This window comes from Aythya marila (genome assembly GCF_965140915.1).
Source record: "Aythya marila genome assembly, chromosome: 17".
Classification (NCBI taxonomy): Eukaryota; Metazoa; Chordata; class Aves; order Anseriformes; family Anatidae; genus Aythya; species Aythya marila.
In genome coordinates, this window is record NC_139058.1 from 8533517 (window position 1) to 8551422 (window position 17906).

Consider the following 17906-nt stretch of genomic DNA (forward strand, 5'->3'; position numbering starts at 1 on the left):
TTTCTCCACTACTGTCTCAGGGCTCTGATCTTATCTTCCATCTTACAGGTGCTGTTTTAACAGGGAGATTGAGAAATATACTAGCGTCCGTACTTCAGAGCTCAGTTAAGGCTTTGCTCCATTTTTGTCCTGTGCATGTGTGTAAGACAAGAACGCAGATACCATGTTAGAACCTGATTTGGAAACTGTTTATGTTGTCTCTAAAGCAATGATGAGGCAGATGTTCAGAGTGCAGTGCTTAAGGTCCAAGTCGGCTAATTTTCTTGTCAGATCAGTTCAGTCTGAATGGTCTTATTTCTACATCTGAACAAGCTAATTATTCTCCTAACTCATTGAAATGCAATACCTGATTTATCAGGGCAAAGGCTGTGACAGATGTTTGAAACTGAGCCAAAATGATCATTACTGTCTTTTCCTACTGCAGTTCTGTAAGTGTAGGTGAGACTTCTGACTCGCACTTATCGAACTGGATGCACTCAGGCATTGATATGTGTTACACGTGAGTGCCTTATGTCTGTTGTGCACGTTAAGTGTGCTGAAAAGGCAGAGTTCCTTCAAGACCCTGGCCAGAGGAAACAAAACCAACTGACTCAATGCTTTTAAATCACATCTTTATAGGGCAGGGAAGTCTTCTTCTGGTTAAGCTATGGAAGAGAAACCTTTTAACTTTAATCACGCCTGCAGTTGCTAGAATAAGCTTACACTTTTCAGTTTGCAGTGGGACACTGGGTTTCTGCAGTAAAAAAGCTGCCCTGACGGATAACCGCTGTGTAACCAACATGCAGCTTCTGTTTAACTACAACTTCTGTCTAGAAGAACACCATGTGGGAGCAAATACCTGAGTGAAAATAAATGGGATTTCTTGTGAAGCTGAGTCACCTGCACCATGACGGCTGCTGTGGGCACTTCTAATGGCCAGGAATTGTCCTGCAAACGTGCTTCATTTCTTCACCCAGGCCTTCTCTTGATGACTTTTAAATTACACACTAGCAACTGCAGACAGAGGAATTTACAGTATCAGTAGTGACCTGCCTTGACTACACAGTGAGCAAAATATTACTGAACTTCCGTTTCATCTGCTCTTCAGCTCCAAAATCAGAAACTACCTTATTTCCTTCGGGCAATTTATGTCTTCTTGGATAGGCTTGTTTCAGACAGCTTGAACTTTCGAAGTTATATTAAATTCTGTGAAGTAAAATTCATTAGAAAAAAAAAAAGGGAGAAAAAAGCATTTTTTTTTCAACTAGGGGAGTGACATTTTCAGTTCTCTGTTTTGTTTATCTCCTCATCTCTTTGTTTAGACAGCCATTAATCATAGAATACTGTGGGCTGGAAGGGACCTCTGGAAACTGTCTTGTCCAACTTCTGTTGGACTAGACCATAATATTAGTATTGGTTTTCCTCTCAAACTCTCCATCTCCCCTCAAAATGAGCCACAACAGCAAAATTCTTCCATTCTGGCAGAACACCTCCATTTTCATTATATTTGTTGATTTTTTTTTTTAATTTTATTTATTATTATTATTATTTTTTAATGCAAAGGATAGACCACAGCTCTACGAAAGTACAAAATAGCAAGTAATAGCCAAATGCAAAGGCATGTTTGTTCCATAATCTAACAAACTTCAGATTGGGGCTGATCCCTCTTATGTTGGAGGCACTGGGTTCCCCAGCCAGGCTTTCCAAGGGCTACCCCAGTAAAGCCTTGCTGGTTTATTTTCTCCTTAGTGTAAGTGTGGATAACTGCACGTGGTGACCCCGAGCCTGGCACCAAACATACGGAATGGGAAGGGCTGTCTGCTGAGATCCCCAGCAGGTTAAGAACCTGGGCAGTGGCTGGAGCTAAGGCTGAGGGAGGGGCTGCAGGCACACAGCAAGAGGGGGCTCAGAAGGGGCCACTGAGGTGCAGTGGTGGCTGCTGTCAGCTGGGGGCGTTGGAGCATCCCATGGATAAACCTCATCGCAGGGAGGGATGGGTGGAGGTGCTCTTAGCACGGAACACTGAGGCCCTGCACCAGACTCATTGCTGGCAAGTCTTGTCAGTGACAGAATTTGTTAGAATGGTGCTGAAAAGAATTTGGCTATGCTTCAGGCTGGGAAAGCCTCAGACTTCCCTAGGGGAAGCTTTTCTATGACATTGCCATTGATTTTTTCAATGATGATGCTCTAAATGGTTCTAATCCTGTGTTCAACATATGTTTGCAACAAAACTCATGTAAATGCTTTTTGCTAGGTCAATTTCCCAGCACAGCCAAGATTGCTGGAGAGGTTAATTATGAACCTTTCTTTCTAATATAATTAGTTATTGATTGGTGTCTGACAGACTGCGATTAAAAAAGAAACAGCAAAAAGCGAGAATACGAAGACTACACAAAGGACCAGTTTCTTGTATGACAGAAAAAACTTGGTATCTCAGGAAATAACTCCTGGTAGAGAGTTCTAGACTTGCTACCTTTCCTTTTTCCCCATCGCTCTGCTTGTGACCTGTAAGACAGATGTGAAACAGTTGACAAATGACTTTTCAGGAGGAACTGTTTTTGAGTAACTGAGAAAGAGTTTTGTTTTTGAAGGTCGAATATAATCATGCAACTTTTACAGCAAGACAACAACAGAGGGCAATAGATCTCTATGAAACATCACATCTTCAGAAAGGTTTCCATTTGATGACACGGATGGCAATTTCGGCAGCTCTTCTCACTGCCTCACGGGGATCATTCAGACACTGCTGAAACGTGTCTGTATGATCTAGGAGTTTCCTGCGGCCCTCTGGTAGCTCAGCCAGCATGGTGAGGGTTTTGATTGCGCTCAGACGGGCTTTGCTGGTTTCCCCAGCAACCAACTTCAGTAAAGGTGGAATGGCTTCAGCACCTAGGGCTGAGAATCTCCCTGTGGAAAAATAAACTTGCTTTAAAATGTGTTATTGCATGAAATCAACAAGATTTTGATTTTTTTCTTTTGACTCCCTGCCCAGTTACAGCTCTGAACACCCAGACTGTGCAGTGTGAAGACATAGGACACGCTTTTCTCTTGAAAACCAAAGCTAGCTGCCAGCTAGCTTTTATTTTTAAGAAAAATGATCTTAGTTGACTTTTTCTGCCTTGCACATTATTATTTCATTTGCAACAAACTATCTGAGAAGGTGTGAGACACCAAGTGATAGGATAAGCTGTTTTTTTGGGGGGGGATTAAATGCCCTTAAGAACATCCTCCATTCCTCTATTTTTAAAGACACTTCAAACACTGAGATCGATGCCTGTGTTGTCTTTGGAAGACAGGGGGGACAGTTGCAGAGGAGGATTGGAATACAACTACTGTTATTAAGAGTCTTTTATATCTAATTATTCACTCATCACACTGAAAATTCAGCAGTTAGTATTTTCAGTGTCTTGTAACTTACTTGAGAGAACCACCAGCCTTATTAATATTCACTCCTCTCTTAGCTGTGAGAAACTGCCTATGAAATGTCCTGATCTTACAATTTCTGGCACAGCTTTTATGCTACTAGAAACAGAGGATTTGGGGGGGAAGAGAACAGGGGCACAGGTATTAAGTTGCCTTAAAATTGGATTTCCGAACAGCATCCAACAGAACTGCCTCTTTCTCTTACCCTGAGGTTTAATGGTAGCAAACATCAGCGCTCCTGTTGCGCTAGCTTGGACTTCAGGATCTGTGTCTTCTAACAGGCTCACCAGCACAGGAATAACTTCACCTACCACAATTTTTCCCTCTGGATGGGTACTGTGCAGAAAAGATGGTTAAGATGCTTTCTTTAACTGTGTCTGCTAAACATGCAACTACCCACAGCTTCTCCCCATGTCTGGCTCCCTACAGCGCTCCTTTGTTTCATGACGGTGGTGCTGACACAGTCCTCCTCTCCTCTCTGTTCTCTTTGGAGTCTAAATGTTCTGACTGTTAGACTGTTGGAAGCACCACTACCCAGACGCAAAGAAAAGAGAGGGAACATCTGTTTATGCCTGGTGTCTAGTAAGTCTACTTGCTGATAAAATACCAATTATTATCATATTAACCTATGTGTGTGGGCTTAATAATTTTTAGGCTATTTTTAGGTGATGTTTGGATTTTTCTCTTTTTACTTCCTGTGATATGCTGGAGACTGCCAGCAGCAAGGAACAGGATGTAGGAAGAAGTGTGCTGGTTCTCCTAATGGCAATTTAGTTAGAAACCAGTTTGTTGAACCCCAAACAGATTCAAACCAACTGCTCTATTAGGGGTCTGCAAGGAATCATTCTTTCAGGTCAATTCTGTCTCTTTCTTTCCAGCTTCTTACATGTGGGAAATGTTTAATATGGCCCACAAGACAAACAATACAAAAGAAAAATAGGAGGAAAAGGAACAACTTATCAGCCTCTACTTTCCTCAGTGATTTGTAGCAGTTAGAATTTTTAGAGGTCTTCAACCTGTGTGTGCATACAGGCTGATATTATTTTCCTTGTGAAATATAGCAGCTTCAATGTATAGTGGAATAGCCACTGTACATTAATAGACTTGATTGAGTTCATTAGCATTTTCTTGGGCTTAAGTGTTATAGATAGATTTCTTTTACCCAATTTCTAAAAGGACCTGAGCTGCTTTGCTTCTGATGGTCACTGATGAATGTGTGAGCTTTTCCTTCAGGATGGTAATGGCACCACTTGATAGAGCTTCAGAAGCCTCCACACGTAGACAGTTGGAGAGTGTATCTAGGATTAGCTCCTGGATTTCATTCAACTCAGACTTCAGTTTGAACATAAGTAAGGGAATCAAACCAGCACGCAGTATGTCAGCAGCCCCTGCAGGAGGAGATACAAGAGACACGGGTGAAAGTGTGAGTGCATTTTCTATTTCTGCCTGTACTTTGAATTTTTTAATAGGATCAAAATGTATATGATAACTCATTTCCTTACACAGATGTGGGACTGGGACATGGAAACTATTACAACACCAGACTGTTCATGAATGCCGTCTTAGCATTGCTTCCACAGTGAGCTTCCCCAACGGTTCTGTGAAGACATCAGCCCAAGTAACACCCCCAATTGCTCTGTGTTTCCAGTTCTCCCCACCATAACATTTTTCCCAGAATCATTCCTGCTAAGTAGATGTAAGGCACCTTACGTACAACTGTTATACACACCTTATATACAACTATTCTCAACAACAACAGATGCTGACAGGCTGAGATGTGAACCTTTAGAGCTAATACTTTGATACAATTCTTCACTATGGTTTCTGCAGGGGAAGACAGGTTTTGGAAACCATCAGCTTCCTCGCACATTTCTTTGTGGTAATTCTGTTATGGGGGAAAATCACATACTGAGCTTTCCATCAGTCAGTACATATGCACTATTTCGTAAAGGGAACAGCATCAAAGGTAAAATGATCGTCATCTGCACTGCAAGTGATGTCTTTGCTATGAACTAGTGACTGACTCTTACACAATACTAAGTCAACACTGAAGGAGCAGTGCCATGGGGAAGCAGAAAGCAGAACATACTGTCCACAAGCAACTCTCTGAAAACAAAATTCTCCAGCTGTCTTGTTGCTAAGGCTGCTTCTTTGGTTACCAACAGAATGCGTCTCCTTTTGAAGTGATTCACATGCAGTTAGATAAGGAAGTTTTGTGAGTAAGCGTCATCAAGGTGTTTTCAAATGAATCTTCCCGGTTAGAGATAAAAGGATGAGTGGGAAAAAGATCTTAATGGCCTTTTGTAGTGCACTGGAGAAATCCCTCAACTTGACAGCCAGGTGAAAAACATGATTCTTGACCTAATCTAGAGGTTATTCTGTTGTACATATTTCTGAGGTTTTGATGACACTGAATAATATCTTATGTTACTAACTTATTAGGATCCATTTTTCTAATGCCAATGCAAAGAAATGCCCAGGGCTGGTACTATTACAGCTTTTACCATCTGCAGTACCTTTGGTGGTCACTTCCTGTGAGAATTCAGATAAATAAGGAAAAACAGATTCAGACAACTCACTCTTGAAGCTATCAATGTTTTAAAAATAAGGATTTTTCTGTGTACCAGAAAAAACAGCGTGGAAGGAAAGTGGGGAAAAAAACACTGTCTTTGAAGCTGTGTCTCTGTGTATCACTAGAGGGGAGTTGCATTTTCATAGTAGAAAAACCCAACTGTATATTTATTTTCCATAGAGGTACAAAAAGAAGAATATTCTCAAGGGGCAATTCACACTGTCCCCATACAAGATGTGGTAAAGGAAACCTGCACTGTTGCTCTGGCAGGAGACTCCAAGGGAGGTCCCTGAAAAGGAAGCAAAGATTGCACAGCTCACTCCATCACTTCTCATTAACTCCCCTGACAAGGATTATAGGTGTTCGGATTATACGCTATAGGTATAGAAGGGCTGGGGGTGGTTATAAGATGACATTCCCTCCTTTCAGTGACTGATTTTTTGTGTAGGTGCTTTCCAGATAACCTGTGATATTTTCAAATCCAGACTGCATCTGGACGATTTGACATTAATTTCATTCTTTCCATATAATTTAACATGCTGAATGTAAATGTAAATAGCAGTGACAAAGAATGGAAGTTTAAACTCCATGCTCCTCCAGAGCTTTGGGTAGCTGTAATTCACATGACAGCAGTCTGCTTTGAGATAGTGTCACACAACAAGTTTCATCATATCATTTCATAAGCCAATGCTAGCTCTCGCACAGAGTAGTCAGCATTCCACCTTGAGTCAAAAGAAACCGTTGCCTTTCTGTTTCTACTATTGCTGTAGCATTTTTGACTGTTCTCATGCTTGTAGATACACTTTTTTTCTTTCCTAGAGAGGTTCCCATCACTATTTTTCCATTTGGTTTCAAATATTTAATAGGCTTTTCTTTTTTTTAATCCATCATCTTTTTATTTTTATTTTATTTTATTTTATTTTTATTTTATTTTATTTTATTTTATTTTATTTTATTTTATTTTATTTTATTTTATTTTATTTTATTTTATTTTATTTTATTTTATTTTATTTTATTTTATTTTATATTATATTATATTATATTATATTATATTATATTATATTATATTTCCTGCACTTCCCTCTTTTACAGGCCTTCCTTGCAGACTTTTTTCAATTCCCTTGATTGCTATTTCAGCATGTTCTCTGTAAGTATTCAATGTTCTGGTTTCACATCTTTGTGTCTGTGTCTTTCACTTGTCTTCTAATATGTTCAATTAATATATTCAACTAAACAGGCCTGCTTTCATTGGCCCTTGAGTTTATTCCTTCCATTTAATGTTTATTGACTTTCTTTGACTCAGCCATCTCTCATTCATTGCATTTACAATTCACGGCTTCTTTTGGTGCTAGCCTTTGCTATTGCACTGCATTCTCGAGTACCAAATATATAACAAAGACACTTTATGTCTTTCTGTTCCCATAAGCTGGCAAAATAATGTACAGAGCATTGTCTAAGCTTTTTTTCTGTGGTCAGAAATCCCTATGTATCTAGTGGATGCTTATTTTGTATGAACACTCAGGCTGTTTTCATTTTTTTAAATTGCTCTCTCTCTCTCTTTTTTTTTTTTAACCAGGCCATCTTTCCTATCTACAGTTTTTGTCAAACTGTCCTATCCAAAATGCTATTGTACTACTGGAGGGAGCTTCCCAGATATAAATATAGAAACTAAGATGGATTGTTTGACCTTGTCAAATGTCTCAATGTGTAAAGAGAAAGAGGGTGGAGAGGAAGGGCCATCAACAACAGAAAAAAAAAAAAAAAAAAAAAAAAAAAAAGAGAGACTACCTAACAGTGAGACTGAAATTTCCAGGTGGAAATTCGTCATGGTTTTCTCAAGGGAACCAAATGGTGAAAGGTCTAGGGAGGTGAAAAGGAAAAGGGAGGAGACAGAATTAGTGGAGAGTTGTTTGAGTGTTGCTTGTAAATTAGATCCTTGCTTCTTACAGAACAAGCAATGGGCAGGGAAGGTAAGCTGATGTTTCCAGTAGTCACGTACTATTCTGGCATCCTCAGGGTCTTGACTTTTCATTGAAATGCTGTCCTTTCAGAGGTGCTTTATCTGTGCAGAGAGTGTTCCAGATACTCTGGACATAGTGAAGCAGGAGGGAAAAAAAGTTTTCAAAATGCAAATAGTTGTATTTGCAGCTCCATTGTTAACACCATTATTGATCTCTTTCTCTGAGACCTTGTAATCTTCCTTTGGGCTGCTTTTTATCTCAGCACTCATCTCTTCTTCCTCATAGCCCTTTGGCCACTCTCATTCTCCTTTTCCTGACTCTTTTTTCAAATAGACCTAAAGAGGTGTTGCCATTTATTCTGTTCTCTCAGTATGGCTGCAGGGCAAGTAAACAAATCAAATTTTGTAGAAAACAAAGAAGTCCTTTATAGCATATAACAGTGGTGTGTTGTTTTTCAATTACATAGAGCACTTAAATCACATTACACATTCTTTTCAGTACAAATGTCAGTTTTCAAATCAAAGCCCTTTAAATGTTTTAATAAGAAGCATAGCCAGAGAGAGATGTACAGTGTAGCACCACATAGTGAAATTGTATGTAAACACAGATTCTATATAATGTGAATGTTTTGTTAATTCCTCAGAGGTCTCTTTGAGACCTTCAGAAACTATCTAAAATGGTTCAGCATAGGAAGAGGCAGAAAATGAGAAGAAAAGCAGAGCCAGGCACAGCTGGAGTGAACAACGCTGCCCTGCATCCTGGTGTGCCAGCAACGCGTCCAGTGCACAGCAGCTGTGAAATCCCAGTGTGGGAGCTCACGAGCTGCAAGTAGCCAAATGATCCTGACAAAATTCTTACACCTAGCGGCTCTCTTGCTGCAATAGTTCAGCACGGTTTTAGAGGTAACAATGTGTTTATTGAATTAATGAGTGCTAGCATACATGATATACATTGAACAATGTTGCCTTTCTGAGTGCCAAGAGGATAGCAGCAGATCCCTCCCCGGCTTACCTTCCTTAATAACTCCTTGCTCATTACTGTTTAAATTGAAAAAATATCTTATTCTTTAGACTCCCTGAGAAGACTTCTGAGTCACCAGTCACAAGAGCATAGTTTGAGAACCCTGTAGTAGCTAACTTAATGATAAGATTCAGCATGTTGAGTTGCAGTGTTTCACGCATTAAGGCTGTGTCAGGGAATACATTAAATATGATAATATTTGAAAATTTTCTTTCCAGTATGTTTGGAGCAGGAGACAGACCACAATAAAAGAAATAAAACTTATCTGCCTGCACCCCATCAGCCTTATCAAATCTTCCAATTAAAGATGAAAACTCTGTTGGTATCTTTGAAAGACAGAATATTTTCCTTTTCTTTGCAATAATAATTCTCTGTCTTTCAGTAATAAGTTAAACAGGAATAAACAGTAGTGTCCCAAAGGACGCCTGTGCCTGGAGGCAAAGAATCATCTCTCATCAAGGACTGAGAGGTGGAAAGTCCCTATTTAAATAAACTGAAGAGCTACTTGGGCATTAGAGACCTGAGGAAAATACTGCAAATACTGGGATCTGACTAGAAATAGTAAGCATTTCTATTTCAAACTATTTCACATCTGTGCATCAGCTAAATGCATTTATCTTATAGCAGCCCTAGGGACATACCAGATATAAAATCACAACCTCGATAATAGTGTCTGTCATATTCTAACTAAAAATGCAATAGCGATGTAACTGCGTAAATAGCTGTATAACCATAGTAAGCATTATGGGATCTGCTCTTGTTGGAGCTACTGAGAATTTTTCCAGTACTGAGGATTTGGGGATGCGATGTGTATGAAAAACATTTAAAAAAAAAGAAAAAAAAAAGTTATAAAAATATTAAAATGTCAGCAGGGTCCTTGAAAAACCTCTTTCAAGCAGCAACAAGAAATAGATAAGATTGGTCTGATAAATAAGTGGTAAGTAATTCTCAGCAATGAATAAAGAGACTCCTGTGCTATCTTGTTTCTGTTTTTAGAAACTTTGCTTTAGTATGTGTGAAATTGTTATATCAAAGCAGCACTGACAATAATTAACATAGAACATACAGCTAATATAACTGCACTAGCTTTGCTGCTATAATTTAGAAATCCAAGAAACAGATATCTTTTTAAAAAACATATATATATTTTTCATTTTGGTACTAAATAAGACTGCCTGTGCCATTCTGCTTGAAAGCAATGGGCTTAACCACCTAAATCATTTATGCCCCATGAGAAGATTAGTATCTAAATAACTTGGAGATTCTGGTCTACAGAGCGTCTTTGTCAGAGTACCTCTGGAAGTCCTGGGAATGAATTAGACAGAGTTGACTGTGTTTCACATAGAGACAGCTTCCAAACTGAAAAATAAATATTGGATTCTGATTTTGTACAAGAATTATCTACAGGGTAAAATCAATAATTGACTAAGACAAGTACCCTACTTCTGATGGTTGTCAGCCTCTCCTGTAGTAAAAATCACCAAAACCAATGCGGTGGTAGTTATGAAATATGCTCTCTGTTGTAGTAGTGAATAATCCATGATACACATGTGGATTGCTGGTCATTCGCACGGCATCAGAAGGTAGTGTCTAAAATGAAAGCAACTTTTCCTTCTTTTAATAAAACTGTATTCATTACCATATAAAAGAAAGCAAACAGTCAAAATGATGGTAAAATAGAACCAATGCTGGCTTATAAAGATTTTTCTAGCTATAATTGTTGCATATTCTTGCATGTTGGAGTACAAGCATTGATATTTCCTACAGGGTTTTTTTTCCTCCATCAGAACTCTAGCTGTTTGCACCTCCCATAAAATTAATCTTTTGTTTTCTTAGTTTGTAACTTATATTCATGATCATTCGATATACTCAGGTGTGCGAATGCATATGCACACACGGGCTCAACTGATCACAATGCGTATCAATGACACAAATGAGGAAATTTCTCATATTTTCTTTCTCTGGTAAAGTATATTTCCTTTGTTCAGAGAGATTTTTATAAATTGTTAAAAGTAAAGACGGAAAATAACCCAGAGGATTTTTTTTCCTGTGTTCTTTTGGATAAAGAAGGAAATGTCATCCTGAAATTTATTAATTTCCTCCACAGGGAAGACATTGCCAAAATGCAAGAGGGAAGGAAAACAGTCTGACATATGTACTACTTGCTCCAGAGTCCTCAGATCAATTACTGAGAGAGAAAATTAAAGCCCTGAGATAACTACTCTCAGAAAGCTGAGCCTTAGCCATGAATTCCTACCCAATTTCGCATTTTCCAAATGAAAATTTCTCCTTTTTTGTCTTTTGGTTAGGAATGAAGACATGAAGCGATAGAATAAGACCAAAGGGACCAGTGCAGCCTCTTACCATAAGAGACTGCTGAATTCACTGCTCCCACAAATGCTGGCTATGAATTCAATCATTCACAGAAAACAGTAGATTTAGTACATATGACATAGTCAATATGTTCAGAAGGTAACCCGGACTGGCACATCTGCAAGCACTAACTTAAATATCAGATTTTATGCTTAATACCAATCACATATACCAAGAGTGCAGAAAGCGTTAACAATTACTATAGCAAGTTTCAGTCACAGAAAAATTGATACTGTATGTGAGCACAACTATCAGTTTGACAAATGTTCATGTGATTATTACTTACATTGTAGTAAGCTTTAGAGATTCCTATGGAGAAGGAAGGTCTGCTGCATTGTAGAGGCTTGTAAAGAAATGTGAGAGACAGCTCATTTCCCAAATGGGTTATGGACGGGGCAAAAGGAGTGGGTGGGAAGGAAAGAGGCCAAAAGCTGTTTAATTCTTCAGGTTGAAGAGCTGAGAAATAACAAAGATCCGGTTTAGTGTCACTGTCCCAAAGTGCTCTTGTGGCTCCCCAGCCAGAGTCTTGTGGCCAGAGGACAGACACAAGCTGCTGACGCCCTGCCTGTTCTGACCCTTGGGCTGCCCCTGTTGCTGTGGAGGGAGACGGGGAGGCTGCCTGGGACCGAGGCTGGCTGGCCAGCGGGGAGCAGTGCGCAGGCAGGTGGCTTCCTCAGGGCCACAGCAGGTCTTGGTGTTGGTCGTGTTATTGTGGCATCTAATGCTTCCTGAGAGCTTGGAAGGTTGCTCTTTGGTGGACTGTAGTTTAAAACCCTTTCTACCAGTGTAAAACCTTTAAGGCTAACTGTCTTACAAGGCTTTAAGGCAAGAGAAATACACAGCTGCAAGATTTCAATTTTCAGAACTTCTGCTGAGAGAATAGTTATTGTTTTTTAAACAAACAAACAACACACTGTCTTCTCTTTTCAGACAGAAGGCTGAAAGACTAAAGCAATATTAATAAAATTCAAGAAATAATTTTGTTAACTATCATAAATTTCTGTTTCTGTAAGGCTATATCTGTGGAGCTTGTATTCTGCACTACTGTATGGACTTCCTTTTTTCCATTTTCTTCATTGTTATAATTTTCTTCCATTTTTTTGGTCTATTTTCTTCAACTTTTTTTTTTTTTGCTACATTTAAAAATCTCTTGGTAGAGAATTTCAAAGAATAAACTGGTGAAATTGTAGCACTGACAAACCCACTGGTTGTGTTTCCTGATCTAGCATGCTGGCAAAGCTGCAATAAGTTAATTTTATCCTACAGTTCACACTGCATGCAGTTGTGCCCAGAAGAGCTCAATTGAATGGTTAAAACTGATAAAATCTCTAGGAAAAGAAGAATGCAGTACTGTAGGCGGGTGAAATCCTTTTATACTTCAAATGGTCTGGCTTGGCAATTTTGTTCAAAATGAAGCTGGAGGAAATGCATCTCCATTAGACCGGTAGGCCCAGATGGCTGCACGACATGAGTGGAGCTGCATGGAAAGGCAGATAACGCTCCGCTTCCCACACAGGCCTGCTGCCTTGCAGATTCCACTTTTTCTGCGGAAAGCCACATTCTTAAGGAAAACTACTTACACTGCTCAATGAAAATTTCTTCCATTCTGGGTGAGGTTCTACAATAGGGCTTTCCAGTTTTTTAGTGCATATTTTAGTTCTGGCAATGAAAAATTCTTAAGTCTTAATTGAGTACCAAGGTATGAGCTGCTCTGGGGGTGATTTGTGCTTTGAAGTGATCCCCAGTAAAGGATGCTCTTGGGTTGAGAGCCCGATTCCTCCAGCAAGCTGTGAATCACAGATGTTGGCTGAAAGGAGTCTGTCACAAATAGGAACATGACTTAACAGTAAATACACTTTCTGCCTAGAGATGTTTTCCTGAATGAAGATCTCCAAGTGAACGCATAAAGGTGTTCCTGTAAAATGACCTTCTTATCATGTATTTGTAAAACAACCAAGGGCAGTAGGACCCAAGCAACAACAGTGAAATGAATCTGTTACTTAACCCAGACTAAAATACTAGGTCTAGCTTCTGGAAACATGCCAGATTAAAAGGTATGCACTTGGGTAGTGCTACTGATGTGCTTATATTTAAGAACATTACATACAGTGTATTCAAAACATTACGACCAGAAGCAGAGACAGTTGTATTTGCAGCAGTTATAAGAGATACCAGCAGCTATTTACTCAGCTGATGAAATTACTGCCATTTTAATATAATCTTTTTAAAACCAGCACTGAGACAAGTAACTCTGAAAGCTATGTTAACTGAAAGATGTGCTGGGGTGTTTATCGATTTAGTCAGTTCAGGCGAAGTTAGCACAATGTGCTTTGCCCACTGTGCTGGCTCAATTGCCCAGTTAGTCAGTAAGGGGTTCCAGTGGCCAGACGTAGGCATCTAACACCAATTCAACCATCCTTGGGTACCTGAGGCATCTGTCTGTGACTGTCGGGTATGACATAAGGCCAGCAGGACACTGGGACGTTTCTAAGGTGCAGCACGAGGCAGATGGGATATCCTTGAAAGCTGAAAGTAGTCCCAGAGTCTTGTGTCTGGACCTGTCCCAGAGACATGTCTGGAGGCCGAATTGCTTCCTGAGTCACTGCCATTTGTTTGTTGGATCGATCTTGTGTGTGCCCGTGAGAGTGCAAGAGCTCTCTTTTAAAGTAGGAGTGGCAAATCACAAAAATCAGAAGTCACATTTACTCATTTCTCTATTAGTTTATCACCAACGTAGTCCTAGACTGAACTGGCCTTGCAGTTTTTCACCCCCCTCTGGAACTGCTTCAGGAGGGGCAGTGAGCAGTTACAGCCAGCTGAAAGCACCGCTTTGTGCATCTCTGCCAGTGACCACCGGTGGGGTATGTATGTGGTATCTTTACAGAGATACAAAATTAGCCATGACCTAACATGGAGAAAGTGTACAATTATTTAAATTCCATTACTTAAACCTGACTGCAGCCATCCAGTTATTTACAGAACTGCTCTGGCATCCAAAGCCCCTGTAGTAAAGCTACCTGAGTGTCCACAGCGTCATTTCTGTTGGTTCCCAGAATTACCTCTGTGCCCTCAAACAAAATTTGCAGCCTTTTTTAAACTACCAACTTCTTTTTCCTGTTAATCAGATATTATAAGGAAATGCAATTGTAAAAAAAAATAGTGCCTGCTGAAATTGTAGCTACAGCTCGTGGCTCCTACATGAAGTAAAATTATCATCTGTAAAGGATATAAAGAAATATGAAATTGGATTAAAATTATTTTTCTAAGTATCTATTAAAATATATATAAACAGTTATTTTAAGGCCCCAGTTTGATGCTTTTTCAAGTAGGGGCAAAAACATCAGTGAAGAAAAATTAACTGAAATCAAGACATTGCCTCTTTTTATTTGTTTATTATTGTAAAAATAAACAAAACCCAAATGCCTGCCTGTAACCTCAGGTGGGAGAGACCTACTTTCAACTCACTGCTTCAATGAATATTTAATCATTCATGCGAAGTGGAAAACCTTCAATCAGGAAGATTGGAGGAGGGAAAAAGGTATCCCAAGAGTAACCTAGAGCCTGTTGCTCAGAGCACTTTAATAGGACATCTGAGGCTGGTATTTTTTGTTTTAAAAGATTTAGTTTCAAAAAAAGTTTTTTTTCTGTTGAAAATGTCTTTGCTAAAATAATTTCTGGCATTCTTTAATTGCATCTCCTTGGGTGCAATTCCCTAAGGATCTGTATGTTTCAATCTCAAGTGATTTTGTCAGCCGTTTGCATTTCACTGATCTTTCATTCTGTGCTGTACTAAATGATCCCCTATTTCTTTTGGGGTTAAAGTTTGAGATGTTGTGTTCCACACCCCCTTCCCTTACCCTTGATAACAAAGAATGAGGAAAGAATATATTTTTTTTTTTTCTTAACTCCATCTTCTTCATGGTATCTCTGTAGCCTTCTTCACGTGGAGGTTCTGAAGGAGTCAGGGCCCACGTACCCAGCACAAAGCTTATGAGAAGCGAGGACTGCTGTGAAGTTAAGCGCACAGGAAAGCCAGCATATCTTTCAGGGCTCTAGGCAAGCCTCCAAGCAGCTGTCCACCAGCTGCTGGATTTAATGCTTTTTTTTCTAGACTTGGCTTCAGTGGCAAGTGCTGATTCAGCAGCCAAGCCCATGACTGTGAACTGCAGATACAGTAGGTATAATAAAGCCATGAAAGAATGTAGAGGCACTTACATTTTGAGGGTTTGGTTGGTTTTTCTTTTTTATTTATTTTTTGTCTGTTGGAAAACTAAGGAAGTCCTTCTCTTTAGTTGTTTGTGGTGTCAGCTGTAATCCATTATCTGGGCTCACATTCTCAAGTATCTCGCATGAAGGAGATAGGAAGATTAAACGGTTGATACGAAGTGAAGCCCTCTGCTACCTGAAGGATATGAGAACAAGATAAAAATGCGAAAACCTGGTAGAAAGTGAATTTTCATCCTAAGTGATAAAGTGAAAGGTGTTCAGGCTGATACCACCTCCTGGAAGGTGCATTCATGATTTTTTCACCCCATCTCACAGCCACTGGTACAAAGCAACAATTTGCCAGATATTTATAAATACCAGGTTCCAGTCATCTTCACTTGATGCTATTTTAACATCTTCCAGGTGAGAAAAAGGGTTAAAAATAAAAATATAGACTTTTTATTCTTCTCTAAACGTTCTGTTCAGTTCTTCATGCTCAAAGAGAATCACAGACCTGCCTATAAATATCTAACCCAGATATACAATTGCTTGTTAAAAAGAGGGTGTTTGGTAGAAGATTGAATGAAATAGAAAACGTCTTTTATTATATTTTCATTACAGACCAGATGTGGCCTCTCAGTTTTCCCTCTATCATTTGGAGATGTACATTCACCAAGAACATTGTATGTGTGCTTATAAATATTTTGATGTTGTCATGGTATAATAAGGGTAATTGATTAGAAAAATCCCTATGGGATTTTGCACTTAAGAGCACGTTTCTGTTCTAGCACTATTGTCTTCAAACTAAGGGTGTGCGAATGCATCTGTTTTGATTGATCCCAACCAGAAAGCAACAGTAAACAGGCAAGGACTTGGCTTTTGGTCAATGAGCTGCACTGGCAGGCTGAGTGATCCTTGTGCAGCTGGGGGTTCCAGTAGGCTGTGTGCTAGAAGCTGCACACCAACAGCCAAATGCTGCTCCCTTCACATTAAAACCTGCTCTAAAACAGCAAAAAATGTGCGACCTGCCTGACATGGAAGAGAGAGCAGAGATCCTGTCAGCTCATCACTGTTTCTTCAAACTACTAGACAAATCACTACTTCCAGGCAAAAAAGGTAACATAAACTATTAATTTTCAGTATATATGTGTATATCTTCAGGCTGTCTATGTAGAAAAATACCATTTAGAGCACTGAGCTAAAGAAATATGTTTTGACACCCCATCTGACATTGGGATGTACGCTATTTTGAGCCATATATTTCCCTTCAAGTTCCTCTGGGGGCTCAGCAACATGTAGTGCAATCACTATGAGCTGAAAGGCCCTGAGTGAGAAGTTCTGGGTGCAGGACAAGGTGCCGTTGAAGAAAACAGACAGATCTGCTGCTTTGTTTTTTGGATGAGTTGGGTTTTAACTCTGCCATTAATGAACAGCAAGCTCCCGTACTGTGGTGTTGAAATAAAACCCCCCAACTTCTCAGAGGACAACCCAACCCGTTACTTGCATGCTGCATGCTGATGATCCTTCCCGTACAACACCTGATCTACTGTTAAGTGCCTCCCACAAAACTGCAAGATAGCAAGCATTTTGTTGTATCAGTCAAAAATACTGAAAGTGCTGAAAGCTCTAGAGAGCATGTGAATGAAGATCGTCCTACCCAGGATGATGGCAGTTGATGCTGATTTTTCTACTGAAGTTGGTAAATGTGTGGAAGATGCTTTTCTCAGATATGAAGTACTCTACTGAAGATACACGTAATGCGACAGTTTCTATAGTAACTACTTCTTCTTTATGGAGGAGCAGATTAAACCTGTACACCTTGTTATTGTTCTTTCATCCTATTATCTAGACTACTCAGCTACCACAGATGTGCTGCTCTGTTCCATTCCCTTGCCAACGGAACTATGTCAGGGCTTTACGCACCTGCAAGCAAAGAGCGCCTTTGGGACACAAAGCGCTCTTGGAACGTAACTGACCGCTGCCTGATCGTATGAAAGTGTCAAAGGATGTAGATACATTGTGAGGTATCAGAAGCTAAAATTTCAAAATTAAGTTGTAGAGATGAAAGGATGATCTATTACCTCTTTTTTTTTTTTTTTTTTTAAGATGGAAGATGGGGTGCATTTATGATTTGAACACTGCCATTTTGCTGAGAAAACAAGGCCAGTTACGTGTATGACATTTCTTTTCGGAATGCTAGGAGTTCACCAGACAAACTTTGCCTGTGGGGTACTCGCATGGTGTGAACAAGACCTCAGATGTGTTACCTCTAGGAACCACACGGTACACCAATTCCTAGCTCTTATTTCTGTGCAAGAAAAATAACGTTGGTACCTTGTGTTTTACACTAAAACATTTCATTGTTATAATTC

The 17906-nt window shown here is 39.5% G+C and overlaps 1 protein-coding gene across 1 annotated transcript in view; it reads right to left on the bottom strand.

The window, feature by feature from the left end:
- Nucleotides 1–2226: 2226 nt before the first annotated feature.
- Nucleotides 2227–17906, bottom strand: part of RSPH14 (radial spoke head 14 homolog) — a gene marked incomplete at its 5' end in the record, with an annotated part of 93606 nt that continues 77926 nt past the window's right edge. Inside the window, 3 exons of the mRNA XM_082774434.1 lie at nucleotides 2227–2886; nucleotides 3608–3738; nucleotides 4565–4790. Coding sequence (XP_082630560.1) covers nucleotides 2645–2886; nucleotides 3608–3738; nucleotides 4565–4790 — 599 coding nt within the window. The 3' untranslated portion in view covers nucleotides 2227–2644. The remainder of the gene's footprint in view (nucleotides 2887–3607; nucleotides 3739–4564; nucleotides 4791–17906) is intronic.